The 27,791-nt window shown below is 39.6% G+C and overlaps 1 protein-coding gene across 7 annotated transcripts in view; it reads right to left on the reverse strand.

Annotated features, from left to right (window-relative positions):
• OSBPL1A (oxysterol binding protein like 1A) overlaps positions 1–27,791 on the reverse strand; it is a 220,494-nt gene that overhangs the window by 107,333 nt on the left and 85,370 nt on the right. For 4 of the 7 annotated variants that reach the window (XM_082640441.1, XM_082640439.1, XM_082640438.1 and 1 more), the window contains one exon: positions 26,633–26,739. In XM_082640441.1, coding sequence (XP_082496567.1) covers positions 26,633–26,739 — 107 coding nt within the window. Of the gene's footprint in view, positions 1–10,843; positions 10,931–19,441; positions 19,735–26,632; positions 26,740–27,791 lie in introns of those variants that run through there. The other 3 variants (XM_082640444.1, XM_082640443.1, XM_082640442.1) reach the window with 3 other exon arrangements.

Here is a 27,791-nt window from a genome sequence, read left to right on the forward strand (position 1 = left end):
TAGACACATTGCTCTGTGTCTGTGGCCCCTTAAGACTAATGCAAATTCAAGCCTTTCCAGTAATCTCCTCGCATCACTTCAACATGACCCCCTTTCATCTTACTCCATTTCATGCTGGTGGGTGAAATGCACAGTGAACACTTCCAAAGTGTTCTTCACTCCGTCAGTGAATAGATGCCAGCAAAAGAATTCAGCGTTTTATGGGGGCTTCCCTGGTGGCACAGTGGTTGAGAATCTGTCTGCTAATGCAGGGCACACGGGTTCGAGCCCTGGTCTGGGAGGATCCCACATGCCGCGGAGCAACTAGGCCTATGAGCCACAACTACCGAGCCTGAGCGTCTGGAGCCTGTGCTCCGCAACAAGAGAGGCCGCGATAGTGAGAGGCCCGCGCACCGCGATGAAGAGTGGCCCCCGCTTGCCACAACTAGAGAAAGCCCTTGCACAGAAACGAAGACCCAACACAGCAAAAATAAATAAATAAAAAATTAATAAACTCCTACCCCCAACATCTTCTTAAAAAAAAAAAAGAATTCAGCGTTTTAAAAAGTCTCGTGCTAGCCAGTAAATACACATTGCATTGGCTCTCTCCTTCTATAAAGCACCCTGTTACTTACCTATGTTTCTGAGAGGTTAAATCAGGCAGAGACAATGATGAAATCTGGCAAAGACACACCACTAAGCGGGAGTAAGTGATTAGTATTCAGAGAACACTGTGGCCAATTATCCAGTTACAGGTTACCTGACATTCTGGCCTTGATGATCAATCTAGTTAAGCTCTTTCAACTGGCTACACTCTGGTCAGTTCAACAGCATTAGCCTTTCACCTTTCTTCTTTGTTACTGGATGTGTGGCTATAACAAAGAACATGTTGGCTTATGACCAAAATACTACCTCTTGCATTAAAAAACATCTAATCTTATTTCTTAGATAAGGAATTGCATCGGCACTTATTTCCGTGGTTAGAGGACCAACAATATGCTGACTTTTCCCTTCTACTGCCACATAGCTGTTGGACAGTGGTCCTGGTCACTTACAGGTGGTAAGGGCTCTTCTGCTCGTTGAGGACGACAGCACTGCTCTGGGCGGGGAAGCTCTCATGTGAATGCAAGCAGACATTATTCCAGGTTCACAGCTAGGCTGAATCACACTCTCACCCCCAGGGTGCAGGACAATCAAGATCTGATCCCATGTCTCAGGCATGATCAAGTATGGAAACATATCCTCATGAATGGATAGTATACATTTGCTTTGTTTTACAGATTTACAAAGCACCCTTTCACACATTAACTTTTAGGGTTTCGCTGACTCTAATGCCCTTCTTCTATGCCATCCCATCAATGCCTTTTCAACTGTACACATTTCCTTATGTTCCTGAAGCCTTTTCTTTCAGTCCTTCCTCTCACTAAGAAAGACACTTACTTAACTATAAATAAGCCTCAGTGGCCAAGCAGATTTGTCTGATAGGAGGAAATGGAGATGAGGTAGGATGTGCAAGGGGGCTGTGGTGGGGAGGGGGACTGCAGAGAGCTTGCAGACCACTGTAGGAGCTCTGGCTTTGACTGTGACTGACAAGAGGAGCCACTGCATGGTTCTGAGCAGAGAAGTAACATTATTTGATTTACATTTTAACACAATGTCTTTGACTGATAAGCTGAAGAAGAGACCTGGGGGGAAGGTCAAGCTTAGAATCAAAAAGATCCCTAAGAGGCTACTGCAACAATCCAGATAAGAGATGGGTAACAGCAATGGAGGTGATGAGATGTAGTCAGATTCTGGATGTATTTTGAAGGCACATCTATGGGATGCGAGAGAAGAATCAAGGATGACTCCATAGTGTTGCCCTGAGCAACTAAAGATAGCGTCATCATTACCCAATGCAGGAAGACTGCAGGACCAGGACAATCAGGAACTCATACATGAGAGTTACCATCAGACGTTCATGCAGATGTCATGTAGACAATTAGATAACCAAATCAGGTCTTCAGGGAAGAGGTCCAGGCTAGAGATATAACTCTGGGAGTCTTTTGCAAATAGATTATGTTTTAAGCTGTAAGACTAGATAGAATCACTAAGGGAGAAAGTGAGACAGACACAGGAAGAAATCCAAGGACTGAGATTTCCTTCTGATGGGAGAGACGAGAAAGAACCAGCAAAGGAAACAAAAAAAAGAGAAGAGAGACAGAAGGAAACTCAGAAGTGTGTGGTATTCTGGAAGCCTAAACGAAGTACTTGAAGGAGGAACGAGTGATTAAATATGTCAAACACTGATGATGGATCAAATAATACGAGAACTAAGAAAAGCCCTCTGGATTTAGTGATGAGGTCAATGGTGACCTTGACAAGGAAAGGCTCAGTGGAGCGTTAAGAGAATGCTGAAGGCAAAGGCATGAAGGGAGTGGGTCAGTAGAAATGAGAGAAGGAAACTTGGAAAGGGCAAGTACAGCCTATTCTTTTTGCTAAAAAAGGAAAGGAGAAAATTGGGGCAATTGCTGGAAGGGGGTGTGGGGGTCAACAGGCTTTATTATGAAAGACAACCCAGCATGTTTCTACATCGATGGGAAAGATTCAACAGAGAGGAAATTAATGATGTAGGAATGCAAGGAGAGAACTGCTGGAATGATGTTCTTGAGCTTGCAAAAAAAGGATGGGCTCTAATCCACACAGTTGGCCTTTGCTAAGGGTACGGACAGCTCACCCTTAGCTGCAGGAGAAAGAGCAGCATGTATGTGCCCAGACGCAGATAGGTAGGTATGTGTAACCAAGTTTTCTTCTAGTTGCTCCTTTTGTCTCAGTGCATATAAGAACTAGAGAGAATAGGAAACAGAGGTCTTCAACCTATAGGTCCCAGCATGTGATGTGTAAGAAGCTACCAGTCTCTTTAACATTATACATAGCTTTGAAAAGTTTGCCCTGAGATTTCAAATGAGATCATATCCAAGGCCCTCCAAAGCCTCATTCACACTAATCTGGTCAACCCAACACAAGGCAGCTGTTCCAGAATTTTCCCTTTGCTCACAGTAGACTGTGGCTTGCTCCTGGCACCGTTAAAAAAAATGCCCCTTTCTTACTGGCACTGCCATCTTCCTCAATCTGGCTCAAGCCAGTAGAAAAGGAAACCCCACTGGGAACTACCTCTATACTTCTCTGTCCCTCTGCTCTGCCTTGGGAATGAAGGTGAAGGTGTTACCTGCTTTTTGACTTACTGACATGCTCTAAGTAAAATAACCTCAATGGAGCTTGTTAAACTGCAGTTTCTGCTAATAATCTGTTAAATCAATTACTCCCAGATGTATCTTCAGACATTTTAAGTCAAGGAGGAATTTGGGGGTAACTGCCTACTCCCATATCTAGGACAGAGCCCAATAAATAGTCACTTAAGAAACATGGTAAATAAATGTAGACTTTTAAAAGCAAGGGCTAGTGATTCTTAGAAGAATCAATATAAACCCAGACTATCTGATAGTTATTTTTGTCAGCCTGATTTAAAAATAACTTCCCACAGAGTGAGGAACTGGGAGACTGGGATTGACACATACACGTTATTGATACTATGTATAAAATAGACAACTGATGGGAACATTCTGTATAGCACAGAGAACTCTACCTAATGTACTGTGGTAAACTAAATGGGAGGGAAGTCCACAAGGGAGGGGATATCCGCACGTGTATGGCTGATTCATTTTGTTGTGCAGTGAAGGCTAACGCAACATTGTAAAGCAACCATACTCCAATAAAAATTAATTAAAAAAAAATAAAAATAACCTCCCATAGAAATAAAATCAATGGGAGAATAATGCTACATACAAACAACAATGCAACTAAGTTGAGGTTTTACTTTTTTTAAAAAAAGCAGCAGAAAAGAGAAATATGCCTTCTGAAACAAAAGTACCATTCACTTCCATGGTATGCTACCAGCAGTAGATTCAATACACATGAAGTCCACTCCCTTGCTCAATGGTCCTGGCATTTGAAATAACTTGGTACAAGTAAGATTTCATAATAATTTTCTCTTTCAATTGCAAAGCTGAATCAGTTGACACTGATTGTAACAGTCACGTAAGGAACAACTACAATAAAGTGCAATTTCCATAACTATGTACACATTTTACATTCCGGAAGTTAGCACTTACAGAATTATATTCCTAAGAGCCCTACTACATCAATGTATAATCTCCAAATTATTCTAGATTATAGTATAATGTATTAAAAATTTCAAAAGGTTTTTAGGTATCACATAAATTACAGAACAGGATGTTAAACTGCCACGTAATAGTATATATTAAACTGTGGCAAACAAATTTCAATATAATGTAAAAAATCAGTGTTGGCTATATGAAAATGGTAAAATTCCAAATCAACCTACTCAATAAAGATTCTGAAATTTTAAAAAGTCTATTCTTTTAATCATGTCTCAAACTCCCGATTAAATAGTTGTTCATGACTGTATTCCCTAAGTGCCTGGAATGGTCGCATATGACATGCTCAATAGTAAGTCTTGAAACAGAATTTTAAAATGAAGAACATTTGGGTGTATAGTAATAGGAGAGAACAGAGGGGGACTGAAGCAATGCAAAATAACTTTTTTTGATAAAATCTCTTTAAGCAGTATTAACAAGTATTTCACAGTTTATCCCAGAACTAATAATTTAAGTGCACGACCCTGAGCAAAAATGTTGCTTAAAATCTCACTATTCTTAACTTCAGTATGAGTTCATCTAGCAAAAAGAAAGGGCTTAATGTCCTAAGCATTTGAGTAAACAATGGTTCTGCTTACACAGGGCTGTTTCTATGTCTATGACTGATAAAGTATATGCATAGCACTTTACATTTTAAAAGGTACTTTTACATACTGTTCACTAAATCTTCCTAACCGCCCTATGAGGAAGGCATATATGTAGAAGATACTAATGATGCTAACAAAGTGAACAAAGGGAATACAGCAAAGGCTTCTACTGCCAGTGGGAGCTCTGTCAGCTACCCTGGTAAAAACAGATCACATATAATCAGATGACAATAAGCCAGTTCTCTAGAAGACCATATGAAATATGGATGTGGACACATATACATAGAAATATGGATGTGTGCAGGTCACCCTCTATTTATGGGTTATTATGCCCTGAGATATAAACTAATGAGCACATGAAGTCATGACATTTGTCTCAACATTTAGAAGCTAAGCATCCAGAGGGTGAAGATAAACTTCCCCAAATTTCTTCAGTGATGTTTAAAGTTACATGACATTCAGTCCAGAGCTTTACCTTTTCAATTTCTTCACTAAATGTAATAAAATGTTTAGCAACTCCTTTAACGGTTTTTAATAGAAAAGACAAAAAGCTACAAATCACTTAAGGAAATACCTATTCTCAAATTACAAAAAAATAGTAGACAGAAAATAGTGTGATGAAAAACTAAGATATATTCCTTTGTCAGAAAATACTGCTGTAAGACAGAAAAAATTGCTGAAGATATGAAAAAACAATTTAGTGTGGGATGTTTGCCCTATAGAACATTACAGCTGCTTTGAACATGTCTTGGCTAAACCATGTTTGAATAATGAACTATAAGAACTAGTATTTTTTTTAATGAAACTCTAAGGGAAAAATGTATCAAAGAAGATATATTCTCAATAATAAATAACTAAATAAAAATGTTTTATGGAAAAACTGTGTTTATGTATAAATGCAATGTCCTGATGGAGTATTTATTTTGACCAAATTTTTTTACACAACCAACCCAATTTTAAAATGAGCAAAGAACTTGAACAGACATTTCTCCAAACATATACAAATGGCCAACAAGTATATGAAAAGAGGCTCAACATCTTTAGTCATTAGAAGAATGCAAATCATAACAATGAGGTATCACTTTACAGCCACTAGGACAATAAGTGTTGGTGAGGATGGGGAAAAAAAGAACCCTTGTGCCCTGATGGTGGGAATGTAAAATGGTGCAGATGCTGTGTAAAACAGTTTGGTGGTTCCTCAAAAAAAGCTAAACACAGAATTACCATATGACCCAGAAAATTCACTCTTAGGTATATACCCCAAAAAACTGAAACATGTTCAAACAAATACTTGTACAAAAGTGTTCAAAGTAACACTATTCACAATAGCCAAAAGGTAAAAACAACCCAAACGTCCATAAATGAATGAATGAATAAGATGTGTTGTATATATACAATGGAATACTATTCAGTCATTAAGATAAAGTACTGATACATGCTACAATGCACACGATGCTGGAAAACATTAGGCTAAAGGAGCCAGACACTAAAGCTCACACACTGAATGATTCCATTTATAAGAAATGCCCCCAACAGGCAAATCCATAGAGACAAAACACAGATTAGTCATTTTTAGGGGCTGGGGGCAAGGGTGGAAATGGGGAGTGAGTGCTTAATGGGTACAGGGTTCTTTTTTGGGATGAAAATGTTTTGGAAGTAGATAGAGTGATGGTTACACAACATTGTGAATTACCAAGTGCCAATGCACCTTATGGTCAAAAGAGTTAATTTTACGGTTTGCTCAAAACAGTTAATTATAGCGTTATATAAACACTATAATTTTTTTAAATTAAAAAACAAACTCAAAAAAAAGCCCCCACGAATATGCACCTCCCATATGATCCAGCCATTCTATTTGCTCCTAAGTATTTATTGATACCTAAGAGAAATGAAAGGTTAGGTCCACACAAAAACTTGCAGTAGCCAAAAACTGGATACAATCCAAATGTCCATCAACAGGTGAATAAACTGTGGTACAGCCATAAAATGGAGCACTATTCTGCAATAAAAAAGAATGAACTATTGCTACGAGCAACAACATGGATAAATCTGCAAATAATTATTAAAGAAGCTGAACCTTCTCCACCCCCATAAAAGTATGATTCCATATATGTAAAATTCTAGAAAATGCCTACTGAGCACTAATTAATTAGTGATAGAAAGCTGATCATTAGCTGCCTGTGGACGGGGGTAGAAGGAAGAGGAGGAGGTACCACAACAGGCAGGAATAAACTTTTGGAAGTAACAGAAATATTCCTAATCCTGAAAGTGATGATGGTTTTACAATGTAAACGTGCATCCAAACTCACTGAACTACATTTTAAATGTGTGCAATTTATTGTCTGTCAATTATAACCTCAATAAAGCTATAAAAAAATGAGAATATTTAGCAATAGTAAGGGCATAATGAAAAGACCACTCACTTACTGACAATGGAAGTCAAAATAATACATTTCTTACTCAAACATATTTTCGAAGAATATGCATGACAAAGAAAAATACTCTGATACTACTGAAACAACATAGGATATCAAACTGCAATGTCCGCTGTATTTGTGTATTTGCCAATACAAACAAACTAAGACAAACCAAAACCTCCTGTCAGTGGTTGCTGGGCTCTGGTGTTTATATTCTTCCCTATGCTTTATAGAAAATAGCTCTATATTATATATATGTGTGTGTGTGTGTGTGTGTGTGTGTGTGTCTTTCATAAATCTCTCATAATTTTACAATTAGCAAAGTATCTTTAAATGTGTCTATTTAGGAATTGATTTTTGCATCAAAATCGCAAATGTGAAAAATCTGCATTGCATCAAAAACAAAATGGTGCTTACAAGGTACTCTCCTATAATGCAGCGCGCATGGCTCTCTCAGCCATCTACTATAGAAACCCGATCTGAGATTCTGTTAAGCACGCTCCTGCTTCATCATGGCTGCAAAGCTTCTACCTAAAAATAGCTTACTCTTATGTAATCACTCAACACAGATTTATATATCTTATGTATCCTTGAAATACATTTCTTTTTTTAGAGATAATCCCGCAGGAGGTAAACAACCATTTTTAAAAGCAGAGAAGTTTAATCATAATCTAAACATATCTTATTTTCAGATGTTATTCAAGGGCTCTGTAGCTGACAGTTCTGTTGGTGAAAATAACTAGAAAAGGTAACGCCCTACCAACTCTAATTTTTTTAATTAACTTTATTGAGAGATTATATACATCAATTTTAAATGTAGAGTTCAATGAACAGTCACAAGCGTACACCCCACATAACCAGCACCGCTATAAAGATATAGACCATCTCTCTTCTCTCCTTCCCCCAGGTCCCCTCACTCTCCCTGTTGTCCCCAGCCCTGCAAACCACTGCTCTGATTTCTGTAACTTATGCTTTAGGTTTGTCTGCTCTTGAACTTCAAATAAATGGAATCGTGCAGAGTGTACTCCTTTGTGTCTGGCTCCTTTCACTCAGTACAATGTTTTTCAGATTCATTCATGTTGTTGCAAGTATGAGCAGTTCTTTCCTTTTCACTGCTGAGGACTATTCCACTGCACAGCTACACCACGATCCCCTCTTTTAATGCCTTCAGCTCTGTCTCTGGAAATATCTTTTTGTTGAACATTATTAAGTCCACAGAGATAATAACTTTGCTTTTACAGAATTTTGATGTTTTATTCTGTTTTGCCAAGTGTTTTCATGGTTCTCAAACTGGGTGGGGGGGAGGGGATGACTAAAATATGCTTGAATCACAGCTCAGCAGATGTTAACTCCATCTGAAGAAAACATTTTATGTGTCTAAAGCAGCGCTTCCCAAGTTTTGCAAGTCCTGGCACACATGGAAAACAACCTTTGTATGGCACACAGGAGAGACCAAGAACCTGATTTGGGGCTCTGGCCATTCTAAGGGTTGAAAAGATCATTACTCTTAAGTCCACTACTTGGAAAGCTCTGTAAAGTTATACTTAAAGAATAAATATCCTTGTTTTAGTGACCAATATTGATTTTTACAAAACAAAAATCTTATGAGCAAATAAGGTTATGTATTCAATAAAATATTGATTAAGCAAACAAAGTGACTGGAAAATTCCCAAAGTCTTAAAATAATGAACATGGCTTCTAATTTTTCCTTCTTTAAGTACACTTAAAAATTTTTTCCGATTTTTTCAAACAACAAAAAAAGGACCCATGACTCAACTGGTGCCCAAGCACCCCTTCCCAGCCTAGTATGACGCAACTTCTTCATAGAGGGGAGTCAATCCTCCCATTGTGCTCTTCATGCCACAAATATTCATCAACCACCTACACCATGCCCAGCATTCCAGGCTGCAGGGAATCAGCAGTGAACAAAGCAGACAAAAATACCTGCACACAGAGGACTTACAGTCTACCAAGTGGGAAGAAACAGGTAATGGAGTGAAATACACAGTGTGTTAGGTGGTGGAGAACGCTAACAACAAAAATAAAGCTGGGGGGGGAAAAGGAGACCCGGGAACCAGGGTGGCCAGGGGACTCACCGGGCAAGCGCCACTGGATTAAAGGCCAGGGTGAGGGAGAGGAGGGCACGTATCAGGAGAAGAGTGCTCCAGGCAGAGGGAGAGCAAAGTTCTGAGGTAGGAAGGAGCTTGCGAGTCTGTGGCACAACAGGAGGCCACCGTCCTCAGAACAAAGCGAGTGGGGCAAGAGTGAAGCAAAGGAGAGGCCGGAGAGGCCAGAGAGGCAGGTGTGGAGGCCATCATAGCCTTAGAGGTTCCTTCCCGGGAGCAGGACGGAAAGCCAACTGTGAAGGGCCATGTTCTGTGCCCCAACTTCATGTGGGACGCCAGGCTCATTTCTGGAGGGCACAAAACCTGAGGGCAATCGGTGAAGAGTAAGAAGAAAGGATCTGGAAAGCCTGACATAGGAATAACTGCTGAAGACACTTGGAGATGCCTGGCTGGGGAAGAAGAATTTATTGGTTGCTCCAAAAGCTGATGAATTGTCACAAGAGGCAATTCCTTTCACTTTTTTGTGATGCTGCAGAGCACAGACTTGAAACCATGAATTTAAAAAAAAAAAAAAAAAAGAGAAGGAAGAAGGAAAAAGAAGAGGAAAAACCTTGCCTTAATGTAAGTTTTAACTTTCTAGTATTTATAGTTTTCCTACAGTAGACTGGGTGGCCCTGAAAGATTATTCATGTATAAAAGTAGTAGTAGCAGGTAGAAGAGCAAGAGCTAACATCTAGGTACGTCTACTATATGCCAGATGTTATGGTAAATACTTGGTGTGCCACCTCATGTAATCCTCCCACAATCCTATGAACTAGGTATTATTAACAATGAGGAAACTCAAGCTCACTGAGATGACACGACCTGCCTAGGATCGCAGAACCAGTAAATGATGGAGCCAGTGCTCAAACCCAGGTCTGGGTTTGACCCAAGCTCCAAGCCTGTAACCACTGGCACCCCCTGCCTGTATGTCCATCGACGGCAGTGTTTACATGGCACATAAAGGGACCATCTGGCTGGCAGGAAGTTGGAGAGAGGATTCTTGCAAATAATAAAAATTAGGTAACTTCTAAGATCTCTTTTTATAATTTTGTGGTTACATTTTCCCAAGTTTTCATCTTATTTTTAAAATTTTCCTTTGACTTCAAGGTTTATAGAAATTTTATACTCCTAAAAATGGCTAAAGATCAAATAATAATAATTTCATTATAGAATGTTAAATTACCTGTCCAATTCTAACGCTGAGGATAATTGTGCTCTGATTTTGAGTAACACATATTTTCCTTGATTAGTTCCCCTGTACAAGTGAAGGTAGGCTTGATTTTTCTCAAGTACAGTTGATCCTTGAACAATGCAGGGGTTAATCCATGTATAACTTATAGCCCACCCTCCATATCCAAGGTTCCTCCACATCTGCTAATTCAGCCGACCACGGACCATGTAGTACTGCAGTATTTACTATTCAAAAATATTGGCATGTAAGTGAATCTGTGCAATTTAAACCCACGTTGTTCAAGGATCAATTGTATATCAATTTCCTTGTCTCATATTTTATATCTACCACAATTCAAACATACCTGCGCTTTCATTTTCCTTTGTAGACAAGATAAAATTCTTTTCAATTGAGCAATTATCCTTCAAAATACAACAGCAAATCGACATTTGGTATCTAAAGTACAGAAAGATAACATAAAAGTATAATACAGATATATGAACTTAAACCAAGTCTACAGTCCATGGAAACCACATCCCTGCTTTGTGCAGTTGTTTTTTACTGATTGAAGGGGAAACAAGGGACTAAGGAGAACTGGCACTGTGCACCCTCCGCTACACTTGAACCAGGGTAACTTCTGAATGGTTTGAATAATAATGAGAAAGCACTGCTCTGCAGGGCGGTTATGAGCCAGTGTAGAGTCTGGCAACCCTGAGGTCAACATCTGGATAGCAAACATGGTTAACTCCACTTAAAAAAAAATTATTTTCTTACACCCAATTATATGGCTACTATAAAAACAAAAACAAAACCCAGGAAAGAAAAAGTGTTGGCAAGGATGTAGGGAAATTAGAACCCTCGCACACTGTTGGTAGGAATGTAAAATGGTGCAGCCACTATGCAAAACAGTATGGCGAGTCCTCAAAAAATTAAAAATAGAATTACCACATGACTCAGCAACTCCACTTCTTAGTAATATGCTAAAAAGAATTAAAAGCACAGACACAAAGAGATACTTGTACACTCATGTTCACAGCAGCATTATTTACAACAGTCAAAAGGTTGAATCAACCCAAATACAACACTGATGGATGCACGGATAAACAAAATGTAGTATATATATATATACAACGAAATAATATTCAGCCTTAAAAAAGGAGAAAATTCTAACACATGTTACAACATGGATGGACCTTAAAGGAATTATGCTGAGATAAGCCAGTCACAAAAAGACAAATATTGTATGATTCCACTTATATGAGACTCCTAAAGTAGTCAAATTCAGAGAGACAGAAAGTAGCAGCATGATTTCCAAGGGCTAGGAGGAGAGGGGAATGATGGATGAGTTATTGTGTAATGTGTATAGAGTTTTAGTTTAGGAAGATGAAAAGAGTTTTGGAGATGCATGGTGGTGATGGTTACACAACGATATGAATGTACTTAGTGTCACTGAACTATGCACTTATAAATGGTTAAGATGGTAAATTTTATGCTATGCAAATTCTAGCACAAATAAAATAATTAAAATTTTTTTCTCCAAATATAAAATAGTTTGATTTGCATTACCATGAAAAAAAAAGGCTCCCGTTGTAACATATCACATAGTTTAAGTTGGGTCCTTGAAATGATCTATTACAAAGTCAACTAATATCAAAATGTATATGTTCTTCACATAAAATAAAACCACAGTATTAAGTACAAATCTGTTCCTAATGTTTTAACAACTATTTACTTAGTACTTACTACTTGCAGAAAAATCCCCAAATTATCATCATCATATCTGAATGCACTCTGGGGCACAGCCACGTCCAACCAATTCACAAGACAATGTTGTAATCCAGTGATTTCCAAACTGGGAGGCTATGAAAACACAGAACAACTTCTGATACAATAATGGGGTAAGACCTACAAGTGATGGCGTCTACACAGATACCATGGACAAGCCACAAACTTGGCTCTGAATTCTCTTAAGGCCAAAACAGAAAGAGAAATACAATTATGCCCTTTTAATTGTCCACAAGGAAAAAATATATCACTTCTTTAGGGAAAACAAACTCCCTCTTTGTCCTTAGCTCTAATTTCTCATTCAGGGTAATAATATATAGGGGATTAAGAGTATTCGAGGGCAAAATAATCAATAATGCCCCTTAAGCTAAATTGTTTTGAAATGCCCCTGAATAGAAATGGAGGGTGTAATTCCAACTTAAAATTCAGTGAGGGACATTTTTCAGAAAATCAAGAAAATATAACCCAGGCTGTAGCATTCTGATGGTTTAAATTTAGGATAAATTTAGAACATCTAGAGACATGGATAAATTCTATATATTCCAAAAATGTAACCTCGACTAAGCAAAATTTTCACAAAAAGATGGAGAGTGTTTCCTGTTGTGAACCTGGAATACAGGTATTCTGTGCATAATCCAAAGACACTGAAATATTCTTGGCCATCTGATTATTTTTAAAGTTAGTATCCTTTTGTCGAATCGAGAAATTAGCTTATAAATGTCCACATCAGCTTTGAAACAAGGTGGACTGTCTTCTCTAACGGATGAATTTTCCTAAATCAAGCTGTGTGTGATATAGTGTGTTGTTCTTCAGCATTGAATTTGGAGGCAGATCCCTGGATCTGGCTCTAAGTGTAGCCCCTCCTAGCTACATAAACTCGGGGAGGTATCGAACCCTCTCTCCAGGCCCTGCTCTTACCTGTAAGAATGGAGGCGACAAGATCAACCGTAACAATCATTTCAAACTGTGTTGTATGGAGGCACCTTAGTGGATGAGGAGGTGCTTTTACTCTTACCTCTCTCATCGTACACTGGCATCTACTTTGGCACCCAATAAAACCTGAAAATCACCAGACTTGTAGATGCTCTACAATCTAAGATTGAGTCTATGACTTTAAACAACTCATCCATACCACAAAATAAAGTAACAAAAATAAGTGAAGAAAATATTCAAAGTTAAATCATTTCTAAGAAATTTTATTAAGGAGAATTATATTCCTACACTTCATTTGCAATTCAGTTGTCCAGAACCCAGAACAACAAAATCTCCCTCATACCAACATTTTAAGTGAAGGGTGATTTCTCAAGTACCTCAAAAAGGCACAGTGTCCTGAATGTGGCAAATAAAAAGATAGGTAAAGGAACAGATGGTATCACTGCAGCTCAGGATCCAACCACTGGATGTAACAACGTGTCCACTTCTCCATCTGGGGAGGCTATGCGCTCCCTTCCCCAGAGGACAGACACCTCCTCTGAATCCCTTTCAACCACTGGGCGGAGCTCCAGTGCTCTGGTCATTCCTACCACCACCGGCTGCTTCCCACTAGGGTTTCTCTGATCCAGCACCCCAGGTCACAAACCACTTGAACGCCACTTCTCTGTCCCTGAATTGAGCAAAAAATCCTTTCAAGATATTTTTCTGAAAATAAAGCTCGGGAAGACTGTCTTAACATAAAACTGATGGGTTTATCCTTATCTCATTTGAGTGTCACAGCAACTCATGAAACAGAGAGAAGGGGTCTGTGCTAATAACCCTGTTACACAGGAGGCCCAGAGTCAGACAGCAAGGAAAAAGTCACTAATACCGGAGCCCATATTTCAGGACTCCAGGTAATAGGAGCTCAGACTCTACCATCTATGCCATCTTCCTAGGCCTGCCCTATACTCTCCCTAACTTTGCCATCAGTTGGACTGTATTAGGAATAACAAAAATCATCAGGTACATAATGATGAACCTTTGAGCATCTAAAGAAAATTAGACACAAATTATCTTCTTTTTCCTCCTTGGTGCTGGAGCCAGGGTTCTAAGGAGAAGGAAAGAGCAAGATGGACAATGTTGAGCAGATAATGGAAAAATCCTGCAGGTATGGGGGGGGTGGTTAGAGTGTAGAAAACCGGGAGACAGAAGAAAAAAGTGGGGGCAGAGGGCAAGGGGAGACGATCATTCTTCTTCCACTGCACAAAGTATCTAGGGGTAGAAAAGAGGGGGTGAGGGAAAAAGAGCAAGAAGCTGAGCAGCAGGTGGGGAAGAGAAATGGAGAGAAATGCCAAACAATGAAAACAAGTTGGGTAAGAGAAAAAAAAAAAAATTGGAAGTAGTCAAAACCTTGCAGAAACTTTAGGTATTTTAAATATTAGGAGGGCAGTACTCTACATACATTAGTAGTTCTCTGTCTGGAATGATGAAGTCTAGGAAATGTATTATTCAAGTCTATAAAATCATCAAAGTAATGGATGAAGCTAGCAGTGATATATTCACTATATGACAAAATACTAGAATTAGTATTGAAAATTGAAATCTAGAATTGAAATCTGGAAAGGAACAAATTTTGAACAAATTATCCACTTTAAGGAGACAGAGAATAATAAATGTATAGATACTAGGAAGAAAATAAACTCAAGGAAAAGTGATAGAGATAACTATAGAAATTTAAAAGAAAAAGGTAAGAGAGATAAAACGTAGACAGTTCTTTGAAAAATAATCAAATAAACAAAGCCTTAATGAGACTGATGTTACAAAGAGAGCAAAATTCATTTGGAAATAGCCAAATAAACATTACAAGAAAGAAAATGGAAAAAGATTAGAAAAGGGAATACATAATTACAGAATGAACATAAGTTAAAAAGACAATAAAAGAATATTATGGGGCCTCCCTGGTGGCGCAGTGGTTGAGGGTCCGCCTGCTGATGCAGGGGATACGGGTTCGTGCCCCGGTCCGGGAGGATCCCATATGCCGCGGAGCGGCTGGGCCCGTGAGCCATGGCCGCTGGGCCTGCGCGTCCAGGGCCTGTGCTCCGCAACGGGAGAGGCCACAGCAGTGAGAGGCCCGCGTACCGCAAAAAAAAAAAAAAAAAAAAAAGAATATTATGAACTTCCTTATAACAACAAATTTCAAAACTTAAATGGAAAGGATAAAATTCCTCGAAAGATGTAACTTATCAAAACTGACCCAAAGAGAAATAGAAAACTAAAATAGCACCATAACCATTAAATACATCTAATTGGTCCCCCCCCAAAAAAAACTCACAAAGGTGGTTTTATAAGAAAATTCCACTAAATTTTCAAAGAACAGGCCATTTCAATTTTATACAACTCTTCCAGAGAACAGCAAAAGAGAGAATACTCCCAAACTCACTATATGAGGCCAGTGTAACCTTGATAATAAACTCTGATGAGGACAACAAAAAAAGGAAATTACAAGCCAATCTCACTTATAAACAGATGTTAAAAACCAAAACAAATCAAATTGAGGAGAATGTTAAAAATAATACATTATGACCAGATTAGGTTTGGTCCAGGTACACAAGGATGGCTTATCAATAAAAAGAATCTAAAAAGATAATTTGCCACCTTCACAAATAAAACAAAAACCTCATGATTCTCTTGGTAAATGAACATTTGATAAGTTCAACATCCTTTCATGATAAAAAAAAAACTCAACTATATAAGAATGAAAGGGAACTTCATTAAACCTGATAAATGATATGCACCAAATACCTTTCTTAACATGGAATTATTAGATTCCTTTTATTTTATTTTTTTTTTTTGCTGTACGCGGGCCTCTCACTGTTGTGGCCTCTCCCGTTGCGGAGCACAGGCTCCGGACGCACAGGCTCAGCGGCCATGGCTCACGAGACCAGCCGCTCCGCGGCATATGGGATCCTCCCAGACCGGGGCACGAACCCGTATCCCCTGCATCGGCAGGCGGACTCTCAACCACTGCGCCACCAGGGAGGCCCTAGATTCCTTTTAAATACCAGGGATGAACATGGATTCCCACCACCTCGGCTGCTATTCAACATTGTCCTGAAGGCCCTAACCAGTATAGTAGAAAGAAGAAAAATAAATCAGAGGTGTAAGGACTGAAAGAAAGGAACAAAACTGTAATTATTCACGGACTGTCTACAGATACTGAACTCCAGTCTATCTTCATTATTTTTACTTTCTACTCCCCACTCACTCCTCTGCTCACTGCAGTCAGGCTTCATGCTGTCAAGCTTCTAAAACTTCCCTCATCAAAGACACCTGGCTACCAAATCGAACAGGTGCGTTTCAGTTGCTGCTTCACCTTCTTGGACCTCTTGTCCCCTGGCCCCCCAGGATGCTTTTCCTCAGTGCATTCCACTGGCTCTCTTTCTTCCACTGATAGTATTCATCGTTTGATTTCAAACTTTTTTAAACGACACTTCTAGTATTATTATTTACTCCTTCAGCCTCGATCACCATGTTTAATCAGGGGACTCCCAGTACTAAAGATTCCCAAGTTTTTATTGGACAAGTCAGGATGACCTTATTCAGATGTCATCGTGTTCAAAGGTGAACTCATCCTCCCCTTTCCTCCCTACTTCAGTCACCTTCTATCCGGTGACTTACGCCATGAATGTGGGGTCATCTAACTCCACCGGCTTCATTCCTCACACTCAAACTATGATCAGCTCCTACTCATATTGTTTTATCTCAAAGTCTCTCTTCTCTCTGCTCTGTATCTTCCTTTCCTTTTCCACAACCACCAACTAGGCTCAGACTCTGATTATCTCTCTCTCGAATTCCTGCACCTGGCCACTCTGCTTTCAGGCCTGCCCTCTAATCCTTCTCATAAGGAACAAATCTGATTAAATCTCCCCCCCCATTAAAATCTCTCAGTGATTCTAACTGCCCAAAATAATCCAAACTCTTCAGGCATATTTTACAGTCTTTCAAGAAGACCGATCCTGCTTCTACTGATCTAGCCTTGACTTTCTCGTTACCTATCCCACTCTGTTCCAGTCTTAATGAACTATTTGCTGGAATTCATCCCTTTCTCTTCCCCCTGTATATGTTGTGCTTTCTGTAAGAACCTAGTCAAGTCATCTGGCTCCTGCAGTAATTTCTTAAGTTTTATGAAGACAGGCTGGTAGAGCAGTATCTGACAAGATGAACATTCTGTAAATACTTATTGAATTAAGGGGAAAATTTTACATAAAGTAATAGATATCAAATGTATGGTGGACCATTATAAAGTTGTATAGGGGTTACATCCTTAACACTGAAGTTAAAATGAGAGGAAAATTATGTCTGCCTATAACTCATTCAAAACTCATTAGCTAGAGTAGAAGTCGGACACTGCACTCTGATTGGAAAATGGCAGTGAACCAGACAAACACAACTGCATCCAGGTTACAGTCTTGGTACTATTGTGAGATACAAAAACTCATGATGATAGATCTTGGGTCATACCAAGCATCACAAGGCTAATACATACACACAAACACACACACTTCACGCTACTAATTAAAATCTTATGTATTTCTGTTCAAAAACTTCACAAAAGTTACCAAAATGCAAACCAGCTTCATTTTACACAAACTTCACATTTATTTAACCTATGTCCCAGCTGCTTCCAAAACTAAGTTGTAGCAGTACACTTCTGGATTATATACACAACAAGCTAAAAATTCAGGAATAATGTGGACTAAGTAAAAATTCTAAATTCCTACTTTTTAAAGGAATTAGAAGTTTTCTTATAACCTTCTTATAACTACACAGCCACAAATCACAATCCTTTTTAAGAGAATGTAAATGACAAAGTCAAAAACTGTACATAGAGCTTAAAGTATGGTGCTACATAATTATTTTATGAAGTATGTATAATATTTAATATGTGCTTGGATCATATTTATATACTACCTTGATTATCAGTAGATGCATTTGCTTTTAATATGGAAAACCTAATAAGCTTTTTAATTTCTCCCCGTTCTGCACAGTGCACAACTACGGGAAGGGCCATTATGGGGTTCACTTTCATTATCAATGAAATCCCCTAAAATTAATGCTTAAAGAGCTCCTAAAGAGGGAAGACTAGAGTCCTGCAATTATATTCACAGTGATACAAATCCCTTTAGGCCCCCAATCTAGTAAAAAGTAGTACTGGGACAAAGGCTAAAATAGCTCTCTGGGTCTTCATGTTCAGATTAAACATCTACTCAATTCAAGCTAAGCTAACTTGCCGAAGTCATCAGCTTCCGGGTCAAAATCAAACATTATTTGGACCGGAGATTAACTTTGGTGTGTTCTCAAACTGAAAAGAAAATTTATATTTAGATCCCTATATTCTAGCCTACACATTACTCCACCAACACGCATTTCAAGCATTTTTCTCTTTTGCAAAAGATTCCTGCTAAGCAATGCTGTCTTCTAAATGAAATGCCTTCATTCTGTCTTTGAACCTAATTAAAATTAAGAAACTTTTAATAGCTTTAATAACTCTCAAAAGCTGGAAAGCTCTTCCCCGGCATCTTCCCCTCCTTAGTACCACCCTCCCTCCAAATCCAGAAAAAAACCTGCACAACAGAAAACACAAAACAACTAGCCACATGCTGTGAATGCTGGGGACCATGATTCTCCACTGGTTTAGGCTACAAAGAAAGCCTATGAGTAATCAAAAATCCCTAATCAAAACAAAGTTAAAGCCACCTCCCCACTCCCCAACCCTAGTATAATTTCCCTTTCTCTTCTCAATCCACTCAAGCGTTTCCCCTCCTCGTTTTTTCAGGGAATTTTAGCGGCCTCTGAACAGCGGATGGTAAGTTCATCTCAATGTCTGCCAGGGCTGAGACATGCGAAAAATCACTAACTTGTAAGGTTATTTAGGTCAGTAATGTCTTTCAGTGCCTTACTCCTCCTACTCCGGCCCTACCTGACCTACTACCAGTATTTAGCCGAAAAAAATATCTGTTCACGGGCTTTACCCCTCAGCGGCTCTTCCCGCAGGAACCGATGCAAACACACAGCCGGCCGGGCGGGCAAGGTCCCCGGCTTCGCGCACCCCTCCCCACACGCCCGCGGCCGCGCTGCGCTCCACACACTCGCGCCCAACTCTGCTTGGATCCACTTACATCCCTGGATCTCGTCGGGCCACCCTCTTCCTTCCCTCCCCGGTGTCCCCGAGCTGCCCCGGCGCAGGCACTCGCCCACCCACCTGGGCCGGGGCTCCCTGGCGGCGCCGCGCTCCGCCCGGCGCTCCTCTAGGCTCCAGCAGGAAAGCACTCGGCCTGTTCCTCCGCCTCCACTCCAGCCCAGCCCGGAGGCGCGACCCAGGGCGGCACCGCAAGGTCTCCCTGAAGTCACCTTCGCGCGGCCCGCCCCCGGCTCCAGCGAGGTCGAGCAGAGGCGCGGCCCAGGACTGCGCCCGGGCCGCCCGAGGTCCGCGATGGCCCCTCGGCCGCACCACCGCCCTCCAGGACTCCCGCCGGCAAATGGCCTGCGGAGGGCGGCTCCGCGGGCGGCTGGCGTCGTCCGTCCCTCCTCCCCTTCCCCCTCCCCCTCCCCCCGCCCCGCCGCGGCGCCCGCTCGCTCCGAGGCGCAGGTAGGCACCTGCCAGGGGGCTGCGGGAGCGGCGCGCGGCCCGCGAGCGGCTCGACCGGGATTTCGGGGAAGGCGGCACCGCTCCCCGGGCTCTGCGAGCACGCCGGTCCTGCGGACGCGGCCCTGGCAACTTTTAAATGGCCAGCCTGCCCCCCCGGGAAAAGCAAAGGGATCCTCTCTTCTGGAGTCTTCCATTCGAAGGTAACTGACACTCAGGCTTACACTGAAGAATTAACAGTCCGATTCCACAACAAAAGACTGAGCTAGTCTGCACATATTTATTTTTCACACACTTCCTGGGCTACCATTTAAGCAATGAGGAAAACAACAGTATTGACCCTACTAACGTGAAACCTACTCACGTGAAATAGGTGTTTCTGATTCTGACGACCCCTAAAGGGTGGACGAAGGCGTAAAGGTCAGGAAGACCCACCACATACATGATATACTTAAAAGTGGGATGTTCAGGCTAATGAAATTCCTCGTTAACTGTGAGGTTCTGGTGAGGAAAAACAAAGAGTAGTCTTAAACCTTTCTAAGGTATACAAATCTGTCCTCGACTCTGGGAAGCAGAGAAATACTGAACAAAATTGAATATTTCTTTGACAAGATCCTAGGGTACTTTAAGTTCGCCCTTCCAGCAGTGGTGGCTGTATTTGCACTACAGATGAAAAACGTGTAAAAGATGAGACAAGGCCACACTCGGAAAAATGGGAATTAATGTCGGTGAGGTTTCAAGGTGTCTTTGAAAAGGCTTTTTTTTTTCATTCTCAGTTGGTGACTAAATATTATCACATTTTGAAAAGTCACATTTGTCACTGAAGAAGAGACCTTGCTACAGAATCTTTCTCCCTAGGCCCTAAAAATTAGAGAAAGAATTCAGTTTGCAAAAGTAGTACCAGGCAGCAAAACAAAACAATGAACAACAAAGGCTACTTTGTTTCAGAAGGCAATTTACAAAGCACCTAAAATGTGCCAGGCACTGTACTGAGGAACCTCACATAAAATAACTCATTTGCATTCTCGTTTTCAGATTTGGAAATGGAATTCCCAAACATATATTAATTTGCTCAGGGTCAAGATAGCAGAGTTTAGGTCCTGATTGGTCTGACCCAAAAGCTTGTGTTCTTTCCTTTGTACATTCATTTTTCATTTATTCAAGTATTTATTAACTGTCTACTAAATACCAAGCACTATGCTAGAAACAGACGCTACAAAAATAAGATACTTACTTGAGGAGCTCCAGTCAAGTAAATATATAATCAGACAAGTAAATATATAAGGATACAATGTCATAAGCACTGCAACAGCAAGGAACTAGACTAGGAGGGACATTAACTCAATTTTGAAGGGTGGAACCTGGGATTGCGAAATGGTAGCAGTCATCCAACACAGCAATCCTGAGAACTTTATCTAACAGAATGGCAATGGGGAATCTGTGTGCTGGGTTGGAGGAGACAGACAACTGAGATACAGGAAGTAAAAATGACAGGACTTGATTAAAAATGGGGCTGAGGAAGAAGAACGAACCAGAGGCAGCCCCCATGTTTCCGGCTTGAGTTATCCAACAGGTAACTTTGAGTTGAATCGGTAACTCAGTTCTAGGCACTTTGGTTTAGAAATGCCTCTGATGTATCCATATGTAAATGTCCGAAAGGCAGCTGGATACAACTGGTTCATAGCTCAGAAGATCCAAAGTGGATATACCTGAATCATCATGGACTTCTGGGTTGAAGGAGTGGGTGAAATCATCCAGGGAGAATGCTGAGTGAGAAGGCCACCCACAGAAACCTAGGGAATACTAACATGCAAAGCACAGGCAGAAGAAAAGATGCTTTAGAAGAAGACTGAGGAGGAGTTGCTATACAGGAAAGAGAAGCCAGAAGAGGGAGGCACCATGGAAATCACAGAGAAGCATTCCAAAAAGCAAGCAGTAGTCAAATGCCAGACCCTTTAAAAAGACAAGCAAGATAATTTAAAGATGTTCTCTGATTAGCAACAAGGAGATATTGGCAAGAATGGTCTCAGTGGACTAGTTGAGGAATAAAGAAGTAGAAACAGAAGGTATCACATTTTCAAAAATGGAACTGGAAAGGGATGTAGGGAGATAGAAGCTACAAGGGAGAATTCAGAAGAAGAGAGTAGCTGTTTTTGAAGACAGGAGACAGATGCCTCCAACAAAAGGAAAAAAGAAAGATAAAAATTGGAATGAGGGACTGGTAGGGAGTTGGCAGCATGTACAATGATCACCTAACATTTGACAATAAATTTTGGTCAGAATAGAGATGAGAGAGAGAAAGGTGAAGGCCTGAAAGATATAAACATTGCAAATGAAAGAGAGAGGGATTAAAGGACTCTGAACAGCTCAGGAAGCTAAATGAGTATTAGAAACCATGACTTTATAGAGTTATCAGTCCACATGAGGGCATGAATTCTCTCCAAAGACTTTAGCATCTGGTCCAGAGTAGCAAGTACCTTTGGTTGGTTCCAACTGAGAGTCTGAATCGTTCCATTATACCAAAAGCTTGGCATCACTATCGTCCCAACCATACATTTGGGTTACATCCCTTTAGCAGTGAGGAGATTTAACATTTTATAAGTGAGTTTACACTAAAAACTGATTAGACTCATAATATCAAGGGGAGCTCAATAATACACAGACCCAGAGAGCACCAATGATGACTGCTGAATGACATTTTGACCACTTCTGATACCAACCTCTGGTGAGGAGAACTGTAGAAACAATGATTCATGAAACCAGTTTCTAGCCTTTTGAATGGAACTCTCAAAACAAGGTTAAAGAAAAACCATAGCCTTCACATTCTATTATAGTATGTTTCCCAAGTATATCATAAAACATACAGTAAAGGGGCTTCCCTGGTGGCGCAGTGGTTGAGAATCTGCCTGCTAATGCAGGGGACACGGGTTCGAGCCCTGGTCTGGGAGGATCCCACATGCCACATGCTGCGGAGCAACTAGGCCCGTGAGCCACAACTACTGAGCCTGCGCGTCTGGAGCCTGTGCTCCGCAACAAGAGAGGCCGCGGTAGTCAGAGGCCTGCACACCGCGATGAAGAGTGGCCCCCGCTTGCCACAACTAGAGAAAGCCCTCACACAGAAACGAAGAACCCAACACAGCCAAAAATAAATAAATAAATTTTAAAAAATACAGTAAGGTTGCCTTTAGTAGATCAATCACAAACTTTATAGCTTATCTTATATATTGCCTTTTTTTCCCGACAACATAAGTAGTGTTATTTCAAGTAAAATACGCCTACATAATGCCTCATTTATGTATGTAGAGGTCATGTGGATACCTGGAATATCTAGGCTGTATCAGAGAATCTCCAAACAAGCAAAGAACACCCACATACCAGAAGGCCCCAGACCCTAAAGCCTGTGCTCATTGTCAAGCCAAGTTTCTCACACTAAGCCAGCTTACTCTTACTGTGGACATAATTTTACCAAGTTTGGTTACTGGTTTTCTTTTTAAACAAACAGGAGATTAGTATGAGTAAATCAGAAGGGATCAGTATTCCACTGCTAGAGACAAGCACCCAGTTGGTCTCAAAAACAGGAGAGAAGAAAATTTTAGAACCATAAGGAGTAAAAAGGAATTGAAAAGCATTAGCAGGATTGGGCCATTTAATCAAAAAAGAGTCCTGTAAACATTATCCCCTGACGGTATCTCTGTATTAAGGCAAAGAGTAATTACAAACATACAAAAGGACAATCCTGAGGCACCCAGAAGAGATAAAGTAGGAAATCTTCAGTTTAAGAAGTAAATGTGTAAGATTCAGAGTAACTGTCCTCAAAAAAGGTTAGAATAAAAACGTTTTTTCTGCCGCTGGGGCTGGGGTCACTTACACCTACCAGGTCCCCATTCTGTGCCAGGTGCTACGCAGTGTTTTGCCAATCAGATCTCATTTACTTCTCAGAACACTCTTTTTTGGTTGGTCACTACTTTGAAAAGGAGATTGTGTTTTACTGAGGTGAAGACAGAGATTACACAGCAGAACCAGGAATTGGACTCAGGTCTATGTGAGTTCAAGCTTATCACTGCTCTTCTAATAAAGTTTTTGGATAACGAAAATTTATGATGCCTGATACATAAGGCATTACAGTGCACAATTATTCCACTCTGACCTCAATTAAGCGATTAAATTCCTATGTTGTAACTCTTAACTACCTGATAAGACCAACTTCAATGATGCCATTTATCTTTCAAATATTTTTCAGGCCTTCTCATCATCTATAATCGTATTTCTCAGAGGGAAATCCATGGATTTCTACTGAGGGCCCCACAGGGTTGATATTTCATAGAACTACTAAAAAGAAAAATCTTAAAATACTCTAAAAACAATAAATGCCATTTACTAAATGAATACTCTGTGCTCTTGTGATATGCTAATATGGTCTATATACATATTATTCATCTACATACATCTGATCTCCACACCTAACCATCAGGTGTTTACATATCTTCATTCTTCAGAAACTTGCCCAAGGTCCTACAATCAGTTAGGGAAAGACTGAGATTTAAAAGAGGTCCATTAGACTTTCAGACCAGGGCTCTTAATGACTTTCTATATGGTCTCTCTTATATGAAAGATGAAGGTATCAAAGTTCAGAGAACTTAAGTAGCCCATCATCTCTTAAATAATAAGTAATAAGGATGGAAACACAACACAGTCATTCCACAGTCAAATAAATTTTCTTTAGACAACACCACCTCCTCCCAAAACAAGATAAAACCAATGTTAAAGACACAGAAGCTCCAAGATGCCATCAGAGAAAAGGGGTCACAAGTGTTAATTAGACAGCATCCTACAATAACAACCGTGGACTTACACTCAGGGCTTACTATGTGTCAGAAACTATGCTAAGCATTTTGCTTACAATTATGTTACTTAATCCTGATGACTAATTTTAAAGGCGTAAAGAGGTTAATTAGGTTAAACTTTAGGCTAATATTCTTGCACATGTAAATTTACACACAGAGGTGGTTACCTAGGCTATTTTTTTTTTAATCTGTTTAAGATTAGGATAGGTTGGCTTCTTCAGAAATTAAAGTACTTCTAATCTAGTGTTCACCTTAAAACTATACAACCCGAGAACAAAAAAGTTATCAATACATTCATCAAATACCATACAGGAGATGTGAATTTAGTTTTACAAGGTAATATTACCTGAATCCTGTAACATCATAATTTGTTCTGTTCTGCAATGTTCTGCAATTCTATTATCCTATTTGGATTTATTTAGGTCACTAAATCATTCCTCATTTAAACAAGCTAGAATATGAAATTTGCAAAGCACCAAAAATAGAAATGCTGAAAAGGGATATTTTCAAACACCATTAGGAGAATAAACCATTTAACATGTTTAATGAACAATTATGTTTTCCCATGGTATTTAACAGAATTCTGTTGAAAGACTTTCTGTAAGTTTGTTTTAAATGAATTCAGATTATTATTACATATTTTTTCTTATTCTCCAAATAAAATAATTATGGAATTTGTGGTATACATAACAAACAGAGCATTTTTAAAATTTCACATGAATTCACAAGGCTTCTTATTTTAATGATGGGAAAATAAAATTTTAGATCCTTACATATAAGAGAAACATATATAAGACCATTTTCATCTATCTTGTTTTACACCAAAACCTAATCTCTAACCAAAAGGCACAAATCAATTATAACAAGAATAAGAAAGTCAGTGTCCTTGGAAGGTATTGTGCTAAGTGAAGTAAGTCAGACAGAGAAAAAACAAATACCATATGATTTTACATATATGTGGAACCTAAAAAAAAATAGAAAAAAAAAAGAAATTTGGTGTCTTAATCTAAAAAGTTGAAGATTAAACGTGTAGAAATTAAATGCAAAACAAAGCCTACTGCTACTTGGCTTGCATTAAACTCATGAAAATGAAGGAAAAACCATAAAAAAAGAAAAATCTTAGTTCAGGCAAAACACACCTGGAGCTTCCCTGGTGGCGCAGTGGTTGAGAATCTGCCTGCCAATGCAGGGGACATGGGTTCGAGCCCTGGTCTGGGAAGATCCCACATGCCGCGGAGCAACTAAGCCCGTGCGCCACAACTGAGCCTGCGCGTCTGGAGCCTGTGCTCCGCAACAAGAGAGGCCGCGAGATAGTAAGAGGCCTGCGCACCGCGATGAAGAGTGGCCCCCGCTCGCCTCAACTAGAGAAAGCCCTCGCACAGAAACGAAGACCCAACACAGCCAAAAATAAGTAAATTTATAAAATAAAAAAAAAGCACACCTTAATGACTTTTCAGTCCTTAGAAAAAGAGTTACTAATGGATGGCATACCACTTTTACTCATATTTGGAAGATCAAATGGCAAATTTTTAAATGGGAGAAAGCAAGCAACAAAGAGCACAAAAAAATATTTAATCCATTAAGCTGCGTTCACATAGCTAAGTATGATAACAATCTATTTTCTAAATAAAAGTATATATTTTTCATATAGAGACCTTTTGTTTCTAGAACATTTTCATAGTCTGTCTTATCAAAATGTCACAACAACCCTGAGTAGATCAACTTTAAACATATTTGTTAAATATGGGTACATAAACAAATTAAATGAACAGAAGTTATTTCAGAATTATTCTGCTTAATCAAGAATAAATAAGTTCTAACTTTTGGTGAAAAATGAAGCTGTCGTTGCCTTTATTAACTCTATTTTCTCCTACCTTTGGACAGTTTGAAAGCAATGATATACTGGATGATCAAGTGTGACACCCAAACAATTATTTTAAAAATTCAGTTCCAAACTACCTACCCCTTCTTGTTTGGTGAAGAGATTAAGGCAATCACTCAAAGCTACACAAGTTTCTCTAGAAGCTTCAGAGACAACTTCAACTTTCTGAAGGAATGATGGAAGCATTTCTATAAATAAAAAAATAAATAAAATGAGTAGGATTTTAAGTAATCTTAAAGTAAACTAAGACCACAAAAGTATTTTTATATCTACTAACCTCATGTTTCCTTCTAGCTGCCTTAAGCAAAGCATATAGTATATTCCTTGGGCATCATAATTAAGTACCTACTGTATGCAGGGCACATAAATTAATACAGAAAAAGAAAGAACAAAGCCTTGACTTAGAAAAGCCTATATCCTAAAAGGAGAAGAGCCAGGACCTACTAAAAAAAAAAAAAAGGTTCATAGGAATAAATAATATATAATGTTTAAGAAAAACAGTTGTCAAGAAGGACTGATATCATTACTTATAAAACATTAACATTTCCTTTCATGATATTCATTACTAGATAAGTAATTTTATTCAAAGGCAAAGTGCTAAAAAGAGACAAAAATAATCCTGTAGTTGACAATGATGGCTAACAGATCTGAAGGTGGCATTAACTCAACTTCCCCTACTTCTTTTCTTTTTAATCTCATTAATAGGTTTTTAATATGATTTTTAAAAATTTATTTATTTATTTTATTTAATTTTGGCTGCGTTGGGTCTTCCTTGCTGCGTGCATGCTTTCTCTAGTTGCGGTGAGCGGGGCCCACTTTTCATTGTGGTGTGTGGGCGTCTCATTGTGTTGGCTTCTCTTGTTGTGGAGCACGGGCTCTAGGCATACAGGCTTCCACAGTTGTGGCTTGTGGGCTCTAGAGTGCAGGCTCAGGAGTTGTGGCGCACGGGCTTTGCTGCTCCACAGCATGTGTGAACTTCCCGGACCAGGGCTTGAACCCCTGTCCCCTGCATTGGCAGGAGGATTCTTAACCACTGCGCCACCAGGGAAGCCCTCCTCTACTTCTTATTTGGATAAACGTTTCGTATAAATAGGTCTTTCACTCTCAAAAATATGTCCCTGTCAAGGTCCAGCATCTTTCAGTATATGTTAAGTTGGGAAATAAATGATAATATCAGTATCTCCCCTGGACCCTTAAAGAAAATCTTAATCCACTTTACCATTACGGAAAACAAACAAAC

The sequence above is a fragment of the Mesoplodon mirus genome, assembly GCF_964341445.2.
Source record: "Mesoplodon mirus genome assembly, chromosome: 13".
NCBI classification, from domain to species: domain Eukaryota; kingdom Metazoa; phylum Chordata; class Mammalia; order Artiodactyla; family Ziphiidae; genus Mesoplodon; species Mesoplodon mirus.